Source organism: Nannospalax galili, unplaced genomic scaffold (genome assembly GCF_000622305.1).
Source record: "Nannospalax galili isolate Female #2095 unplaced genomic scaffold, S.galili_v1.0 scaffold363, whole genome shotgun sequence".
NCBI classification, from domain to species: domain Eukaryota; kingdom Metazoa; phylum Chordata; class Mammalia; order Rodentia; family Spalacidae; genus Nannospalax; species Nannospalax galili.
The window spans coordinates 1086942-1096698 of NW_008351176.1; the positions used below are offsets into that span (position 1 = coordinate 1086942).

General features: G+C 43.0%; 1 protein-coding gene across 2 annotated transcripts; it reads right to left on the minus strand.

The window, feature by feature from the left end:
• Positions 1–956: 956 nt before the first annotated feature.
• LOC103746092 (schlafen family member 12-like) lies at positions 957–9493 on the minus strand. 2 transcript variants are annotated; one of them, XM_029553587.1, is made up of 3 exons: positions 8451–9493; positions 5823–5939; positions 957–2776 (listed from the first exon to the last, which is right to left on the minus strand). In XM_029553587.1, exons 1-3 carry the CDS (start codon positions 9472–9474, stop codon positions 2256–2258), a joined length of 1662 nt encoding a protein of 553 aa, XP_029409447.1. In that variant the 5' UTR covers positions 9475–9493; the 3' UTR covers positions 957–2255. The 2 variants fall into 2 exon arrangements, with proteins under 2 accessions (XP_029409447.1, XP_029409446.1); XM_029553586.1 differs by having other exon boundaries at positions 957–2779.
• Between the last annotated feature and the right edge of the window lie 264 nt (positions 9494–9757).

Consider the following 9757-nt stretch of genomic DNA (forward strand, 5'->3'; position numbering starts at 1 on the left):
TTGTTAATTATATGTGTATGTGTGTGTCTGTAGGTAAGTATATGCATGTGAATGCAGGGACCCAAGGAAGCCAGAAGAGGATATGGAATACCTTGGAACTGGAGTTTCAGGCACCATTGGGTCAGAATGATGATTGAGTTTTCCTTCCAGCAGCTTGCACAGCACCTTCCAGCATTAGGAACACTAGCCAGTAGAGAGGAGGGTATGAAGTATGCAAATGCTTTCAGGTATTTAAAATCTATGGAGGTTTATTTTATGGCCTATTTGAGTACATGTCCCATGGGCATTTAGAAAGAATGCATTTTCTTTAGCTACTGGGTAGAGCCAGTAAGAGACAATTGATGGGTTGTTTGTGTTCTTGCATATGTTTACAGATTTTCATTTTAGACAGTGTCACATTGTAGTCCCAGCTGGCCTGGAACTCTCTATGTAGAGCAGGCTAGCATCAACCTGCCTTTGCCTCCAGGGTGCTGGGATTAAAGGTGTGTACCACCATGCCTGGCTTTCTTTACAATTTTTTACCTACTTGTTCTAGAAAGAATTGATAGTGGGTGTTGAAGTTTCCAACTCTAATCGCAAATGTCTGCTTTTAGTTCTATCGCTTTATGCCTTACCTTTTCTGTAGCTTAGTGGTTTGATTCACACACGTGTAGGAGCAGTGTGTTTTCTTGGTAGACTATGGTCTGACCCACAATTCTGAATACCATAATCCTGAATAGTCAACATCACTAAAATCTAAAATCCTGAGAAACCAAAGGACTGGAAATATGTTCTAGAGAGATCATAAAAATTCTCTACAGCATTCTTGTTTGTAAAAAGGTATTTATTAGAGAAATATCTTTAAAAAGCAGTAGAATATTGCATGGACTTTATATAACAAAATAGTAAATGGCACCCAAATTTTGGCAAGCAGAACTAACCAGAAATACCAATGACAATTTCATGAACAAAAGTTATGAGCAGATAAACTGTATTCACAAAGAAGTAGACCAGTGAACAAAGTAGATAAAATGGAAATATATATTTAAAACAAAAGGTTTGGATAAAAAAAAAAAAAGATCGAAAAAGGAAACGTGGCTTATGAGGCCCAGTAGCTGTGAGCAGTCAGCTTACAACCCCAGGCACCTGAACCATCATGAAGGGCAACCTGTCTTTTAATGAGATCAATCAAAAGTCACAATAGGTTACCACTGCACATATAATCACCTGAAAACGCACGTGTTGAGAAGTTTTACCGTTCACAAATGCAGATGTACAAAGAGGACATCTCTTCAGTTATGGAGGAAATTTCAACATTTTTATGGCAATTATAACACTTACATACAAACAACACTGTAAATAACTTTACAGGTTTTAATCTACAGCACAGAAAATGTGAAGATGCAATTTATAGCACATCAAATTGTAAAACAAATGTTACCAACAATTTCAAATTATAGCATCAAGAACTCAAAAGGAAACACTGTTAAAAACAGAAGATTCAGCCATGACAGAGCAGATCCCAGTACACTGTGTGGGCTCAGCTGCGTAGCATTATTCCTGGATCTGACAGAAGCTCATGGCTGTTAACTGTCTTCTCAAGTCTTATGTATAACAGCTACGTTTTGTCTTTAAGACGTGGCTCTCCTTGTAGAAATTTATACATTCTTCGTCTGTGTGTCCCTGTTGTTTTTGAAAATCTCCTAGATCCAATATCTGCTACTCTGAGCCTCGTCCTGGTAATCTTCACACATTCTGTGAGTCGCTTCTGTGATTTGTGTGTGGAAATGCCTTCCACAGCACTCACATATCACAGCTTTTAACAAAAATATCACTCATGGCCTGAGCAGCAACACCATGACAGAAATGTTGCTGGTCACACCATGGACGTGATTACTTCGAAATTCTCAGAATCTTCCCTACCTCTGTAGGAAGCACGGCTTGAACCCACTAAAAGCATCTGGAACTTCAGCCATGGGAAGGAACGACCATGAGGACAGTGACACAGTTTTAAGCAAAGTTTTGTCATTGCCTTCCCCCGTGGCCAATTGCTCTCCCAGAAATTGGCCTTCAATTACTGGGACCTTTTCAAAAATATATTTTTACGGAATTAGAAAATGTTACATAATGCAAAACATCGCTGCAGTATAGCTTATTGTCGATTTCAAACAAATCTTAGAAAAGAGTTGAATACGCTTATATATTTCTTAAGAAAGTAATCTATCAGATTATGTGTTATGTGTTGAGAATCTCAGAGGCAAACTGATCACTATAGCTTAGAGACTCCGACTGCTTAAGACTGTATCAACAGCCTTTAGCAAGCGTCTTACTGTAATGGTTGTTAGATAATAGGTCCCGGGGTACCTTATTTTTGAGTCTGAATCATATTTAAGCACTTTGTTATGATCCCAGTACAGTATCTTTATCATAATTCCTATTTTCTCAGTGTAGCCGCCAAGGCTCACCAGCTTCTGCTTTAAAGTGAGAGCAGTTTGTCTAGAATAATCCTTTAACTCGTCACCTAGTTCCCGCAGAACAGTGCATTCACCTTCCAACTCCTCCCCTACTCTGACCACGAAGTACAGGGTTGGTAGACTGCCTTCAGTAATCTGAAACACATTACAGATTACACCCTTGATGTCTTGCAAGCCCAGATCCACAGACCAGCTCTTAGAGAAGATCAGTGTTCCTTGACGAAGAGAGCCCATTTCTGTCTGCATTAACTGTTCAAGTCCCCTGTGTTGTGAGAACAGTTCTGTGCAGAGGGTTTCTGGAATACATGTTGGCTTTGTGGAGACTGCTGGAAAAGAAATAAAGATAACACATTATATTAAAAATTTGGAAAATTCTTTGGAAGCCACGACCAAGTAGCTTCTATAGTGCAAGACTTCCACCAATCAGAAGTGTATGCACAGGATATCAAATGAATTTAAAGAACCAGAGTGCCGTCAGTGCAGTTGTGGGGAGTCTGGCAGGGCTGGCCATGGTGTTTGGAGGCTGAATGTGATGACTCAGAACCTGAGATCACAGCCAGCAGACACCTCAGGCTCCAGAACTGCCTCCCCACAGTGGGTCAGATCAAAGGGTATAAAGTACTTTCTTGTAAAATTAGAGAATGAGCCATTACTTTAAAAACCACATTTCAGTTTATAGATACTCAGCAAATTTGTTAAATAAGCAGGCGGGGAGTCCTCTTATGAGGCACATGGCTGGATGGTCACTCCGGCTGGAACCCACTGATGTTATGGACAAACTGGGCAGGTTCTCCTTCCCATTCCCGAGTCTGGATGTGCCTGTGGGAGCAGGCCTGTTCCAAGTGAACCACACAGTTTGGAAAGACAACTTCACTTCCAGTTCACTGAATTAAAATATCACCCAACTTTAGTAACTTGAAGTCAAAGAAAAGATTTTAGCATATCCGACTACCTTGCACATAAATACCGTCCTAAAAGGTGAAAAAAAAAAAAAACTACAAGAAGGAAAAGTATCCCATGATCACGTATTCATAGAATTAATATTCTTAGAATGACTTTATGAACAAAAATGAGCTACAAGATCTATGCAATGCCCATTAAAATTTCAACAAAGTCCGCACAGATATAGAACGGAAAACAATTCCAAAATTCACATGGAAACCCAAAGGACCCTGAACAGCTGATGCAATCCTGAGCACAGTGTCCCTGGGCTAAGATATTACAATATCTGTGTTCAAACTATGCTGTACAGTAAAAGCAGCACCACAAAATAGCATGTGACTGCACAACAGCAGACATCACAGCCAACGGGATGTAATAGAGGCCCCGGGACTCAACCCAGTACTCACACGCTCTCTGCAGAGAAAAGGAAGGAAAGCAGCACTGCAACATCAAGGGAAGCAGAGAGCTTTATCAAAGCTCACAGATGAATACAGTAAGCCTGTCCATGTACAGTATGGAACTGCTTATCAGAGCCTGCCTGGAGAACAGAGAGAATACAACCCGGGACGATCTCTGTAGTATGTAATGCCTGTGTGGTGGTGAGTTGTCACGTTAACTCGACAGGATTTAGAATAATTATGGAAACAAACATCTTCGTGTGCCTATTACATTCTAGAATTTAAATTAACTAAAGTTGGAAGACCCATCCGGAATGCGGGTGGCCCTGTCCCACACACTGGGTTCACATGCTAAAAAAGGACAAAGGGAACTACGCACCATCACTCATCACTCTCTGCCTGGAGATGCATGTGATGAGCCGCCTCACACTGTTCCCGCCAGGACTTCCCTGTCATGACACCTTTGAGCTGTGAGTGCAAAACAGTCTCCCTTCCTGAAGATGAGATGGCAGGTCTGTTGTCATAGCAACAAAAGAAGTAACTGATGGAAGCTACAACCGAAGAGGATTCTTTCCAGACTCCTTAAGTTATCCCTTAAAAAGTTAATTTTAAAATATGAACCCTACTAGAAAGCTGGGCCAAAGACAGAGCAGGCACTTTGTAAAGACGAAGCACAGAAGACCAGTAAGTGAAAGAGGAGACGCTCAGCTAAAATGATAACTGCGGAAATGCCAACCACAGACAGTTTCCTTCCTGTTTGACTGGAAAGTCCCAGGGTGAAAAGAGGAGCAGAAACAAGAAGAGAAGATTGACAGCTGGAGATGCAGAGTTTCTAATCCATTGCTGACGAGAACAACATACACTAATTGGGAAAACGAATCCACATTATCTTCCCGTGGGAATGCGGGCACCCTCCTGAACTCGTACCTCTAGATATGCTCCCATGGAAACCCCTGAACACGTGCCCAAGAATACTGAGAGTGTTGAAGGCAGCACTGCTCATAAGCAGAAGAGGAAGCAGCTCGGTTACCCAGCAACAGCGGAGAGGAAGGAGGGGAGGGGAGAGGAGGGGAGGAAGAGGGCATTTCTTCAGTCACTGCACACAGCCCCGCCCGAAGCCCAACCTCAGTCTAGGCTTCACAGGGACCTATGAACAAGTCGTGTGCATATTCAGTTTTGTTCACAGTGAACAGGTTGCTCTTCCAAATCCCTGTGGCTAGGGATGTAGCTCAGTGGAAAATGCTTGCTTGGCATGTGCAAGTCCCTTGGTTCAAGACCCAGCTTGAAAAGCAGAGGAACCCCTACTGCATAAACAGAATTAGGAGGCTGGGGAGATGGCTCAGTGGTTGAAGCTCTTGCCACAGGAGTAAGAAACTCTGAGCTCGAATCTCCAGAACACAAGTATTGCTGGATGTGATAGCAACCTGCCTTTCATTTCAGCCTTAGAAGACAGGTAAGGGAACCCCAGAGCAAGCCGGCTAGGGAGACTGACCATGTCAGTGAGCTATGAGTTTGACTCTGCCTCAAAGCAGAATGTGAAAGGGTGACTGAGGAAGATTCCTGCCGTCACCTCCAGCCTCCACATGCACTTGCAACACATGCCTGTGTCCACATCCATGAATGCACACATACACGGGCATGAGTACAACATACCCATGCACATGTAAAGAAAAGGAAAAAGAAAATGTTATTCAAAACCTAAATAACAGAACTGGCAGATGTAGGAGTAAATATATCAAAATGGTTTGATGACACGTTTGAAGAGTTGAAGCAATAATCATAGAAACAAACTCAGGAATGTGGAATAGAGGCTGGAGACATAGCTGCTCTTGCAGCAAACCCAGGTTCCACTCCCAGCACCTACATGGCAGCTAACAACCATCTGCAACTCCAGTTCCAGAGGATCTGGTGCCCTCTTCTGACCTCCATGGTCCTTGTGTGACATGAGTGCACTCACATGTAGGCAAAACACTCATACACACGAAATTAAAAAATACATATATCTTTAAGAAGAAGCTGGAATAAGTACCTGGAAGGTGTCCAGTCTGTGGCTGACATTCTGAGTTATCACAAGCAGACCAACCACTGGGAATGCATGGTGGACTGGGAGATTGAAGGGTCGTTTTTGATGTTTGTTCAGAAAAACCTGAGAAAACAAAAGATATATTTTAAATTTGCCCCAAGACATACTGACTACTGAGTGCACAGTACATTAAAATTGTGGTTTGAGGAACTGGAAAGATGGCTCAGCAGTTAAAAGTACTGGCTGCTGTTCCAGAGGACCCAGGTTTGGTTCCCAGCAGTCACATGGCAGCCAACAACCTTCAGTAACTCTGGTTCCAGGTGACCCGACATCCTCTTCCGACTTCTGTGGGCACTGCACGACACAGGTACACTTGCACACATGCAGGCAATACACTCATGCACATGACATAAAAACAATAAATAAAATATTTTAAATATCTGGTTTGAACCAGACTCATCGTGGATGCCTTTAATCCCAGCACTTGGGAAGCAGAGACAGGCACATCTCTAGGAGTTGTCTACATAGAGAGTTTCAGGCCAACCAGGGCTACATAGTGAGAACCTGTCTCAACAAAAACAAAACAAAACAATAATCAGGTGTGAAATGACTGTTTTCCTAATAAAAACAATAGGTTAGATATTGAGGTCATATTTCAAGATTGGATAATAATTGTGAACTTAGTCTTGAGGAAACTGGAATACTCTACATTTCCAAAAATGGAGCAGAAAAAAATGCACTGAGTAATTGAATTCATCATCAAATAAACTAGTTTGTTATCTTTGTGTTTATTTGCTTTTATTTATTTGGGATAGGGTCTCACATGGTCAGGCTGGCCCCAAGCTCACTATTTAGCCAAAGGTGACCTTGAACTACCTGCCTCCAGTTCTAGAGTCCTGTGACCACAGGTGTGTGTCACCATGCCTGGTTTACAGTTCTCTGTGGCCCTGGGGCTTCCTGCATGCTAGGAAAGCACTCTATTCACTGAGATGCATCCCAGATCTGATGTAGTCTAAGAGCTGTTCAGTTCAGGAGGCATGGAATCTGGTGAGGAAATTCTGAGTTTTATGAGGAGTCTAAAGAAGTCTGCATTTCTGAGAGTTTATCAGTTTTGGTATTAATTTCATTTGTGTCTCTCCTTTTTCCCAAATCAGATATAATACCAGCATTTTTCTTTTCTTCTTGCTTAAATTTTGTTAAATTTATTACATAAATGTGTGAGAAGAAGAAAGAAGCTTATCTTCAAAGGGGTAAATGGGAGAGAGGTAAAGAAAGACTAAGGAGAAGGAAGGAAGGAAGGAAGGAAGGAAGGAAGGAAGGAAGGGGAAGGAAGGAAGGAAGGAAGGAAGGAAGGGAGGGAGGGAGGGAGGAAGGAAGAAGAGAGGCTGAGTTTTATTAAAGAATTGCCACCATGGGGCTGGAGAGATGGCTCAGCGGTTAAGAACACTGACTGTCCTTACAGAAGTCCTAGGTTCGAATCCCAGCACCCACATGGCAGCTAACAACTGTCCATAAATCCAGTTCCAGGTGATCCGACAATCTCTTCTGTCTTCTGTGGGCATTGTATGACACGGGTGCACTTACCTACATGCAGGCGTAACACTCATACACATAATATAAAAATAATAAATAAAGTGTTTTTAAAAATTGCCACCTCAACACAGGCCCAAAAGCAACAGAGCCCACATATTTGGGCCTGGCTGCTCCCAAATGTGAAATAAAATGAACATTTCCTTTTCATAACTGGATTTCTAGTGTCATTGTAACTGAAAGACCACTAACACAGGAAATTGACATTGAGAAAGGAGATCTCTGCTGTGAGTCACCTGACTGTGTGTCACAGAAACTTTGCAGTAGGAAACAGGCTGACAAGTTCAGGAAGCAAGCTAGCTGTGTTCTGGAAAGATGCAGGAGGAGCTTGAAAGGCAACTGTGGTGGGTGCAGGTAGAGGAGAAAGCAGACAGGCGCCCATTGAAGGCGATGCTGAGCAGTGTTCAGATGGAGATGGTCTTGCCTCTGGGACCAGGCCTGGAGACCACTTAATTACACTGTTGTGAAAACTTCTGCATTTTGCCCACGTCCTGAGACAGGGCTGGAATCTGAGCTTCCTCTGGTGCGCGATCTCAGCAAACCCTTGAAGGGGGTTATGAGCTGGGTCCCTTTCTCTTCCTCCTTCACTCCCAGCCAGCGGGTGAGCAGGTTTGCTCTGCCACATGTTGCCTGCCACGTGTGCTGCCTCCAAAAGGGACAGAGCCTGCTGAGCACACACAGGGAGGCCTAGAACTCTGCCAAAACAAACTTCTCATTCTAACTTGATTACTGGTGTTTGTCATTGTTTTTTAAAAATATGTATTTTTTATTTTATTTTATGTGTATGAACGTATTGCCCGCATGCATGTAAGTGCACCTATGTCATACAACACGTGAGGGGTACTGAGAGCAGCTGGCATGATTTTCATGTGGAAACTTCTGAGTGGGCAGAAGAAAACAAGTGGTAGTCAGCTACTGATTTCGTCCACAAGAGATTACTAGATTAGGTATTCAAACCTGAGGACTTCTGATTCCAAAGACAAAGCTTCCAGCCTCCAGGTTAAATGCAGGCTGCATGCTGCCTGTTAATTCCCTCTTCCCCACCTGGTGTGGCGTCCATCTGGAGCTTGACCCATTCCTCCGTGGTAAACGGCTTCACACAGTTGTCTTCCACGTGCCAGGAATCAGGCTGTTTAGCAAACACGGCACAGCAGAATCTCTCTACTCTGAGCGCACAGACATATGAACAAACACCTCCTGGGCCGTGGACTTCAATGAATCTGCACAAGTACTTGATCTCCTCCTTCTCCTCACAGAAGTGATAGACAGGCAGCTGTCGGATGCACTTTGCTATCTCACTCTCTAGATGCGCAAGATCGCTCTCCTCTGCTTCAAAACCAATGATCTGCTGATTCTTCCCATCTATACCAAAGAACAAATACCCCCCATTGGTGTTTGCAAGTTCAGAAACACTTTGACGAAGACTGTCTCGAATGTATTTTAAACTGTTTTTTTTAGGACAGAATTTAACTTCTAGATGGGTGGACTTAGCAAAGGGGAAGTCATCCTTGTATGTAAGTTTTGTCTTGTTAAAAAAAGTGGCAGGACATTCTTGGCATTCATCACAGGCAAACTTTCCTCTTGAATCCGACTTTCCTCCATGTTCCCTCCTGTCTCTGAGGAACTGCAGGGTAACAGGGGTGATCATTTCAACTGAGGAAGACACACCTCTTGTGTACAAATTTGTTTTCAAGGTGATGAGATGCTCACCAGAGATACCCAGAGTCCAGGGTTTCACAAAAATTAACAAGTGGCCTTCATGCTGCTTGTAGTCTAGGTGTTTGTGAGGAACTGAAAGCATTTTTCTGAAGGAATTTTCCAGGTCTAGTCCTATTCCATCTCTGGTAATACTATAGTTTGGATCTTCAATTTTGGCCTTGACCACGCCCCCTCCAGAGTTCAGCAGAGCACACACAGCTCGTGAGACAGTCTTACTCTCCTCTTTTCTCAGTTGACTGTTCATTTTCTTTCTGTTCTTCTCTCCAGCAGTGATAGCTCCTACATTAAGAACCAGCTTAGCATAGCCCATTTCCAGATCAACACTGATGCTCATTTTCCCAGAAGTCATTCTGATTCCCAGCTGAAATTCTTTCCTGTAAAAGAGACAGAGCCATTTCAGTAGGACCCAACCAGGAGACAGCAAACTCTGCATTTCAAGGAAAACAGGGCAAAGTCTAAAGCCTCGATGTAATGTTTTCTTTAGCTACTTAAAAAAAATATTTTATTATTTTTATTTTGTGTAGGAGTGTATTGCCTGCATGTATGTGAGTGCACCCATGTCGTGCAATGCTGTGGCGGTCAGAAGAGGGTTTCAGATTCCCTGGGAAGGGCTGAGGTCCTGAGAGCCCCAC

Coding starts and splice junctions, on each gene's coding strand:
- LOC103746092 (XM_029553586.1), bottom strand. CDS start 9,474: ATGACTTCTGGGAAAATGAGCATCAGTGTTGATCTGGAAATGGGCTAT. Junction 5,940..8,450: donor CCAGATGGACGCCACACCAG/GTGGGGAAGAGG, acceptor TTGTTTTCTCAG/GTTTTTCTGAACAAACATCA. Junction 2,780..5,822: donor ACAGACTGGACACCTTCCAG/GTACTTATTCCA, acceptor TTTCTTTTCCAG/CAGTCTCCACAAAGCCAACA.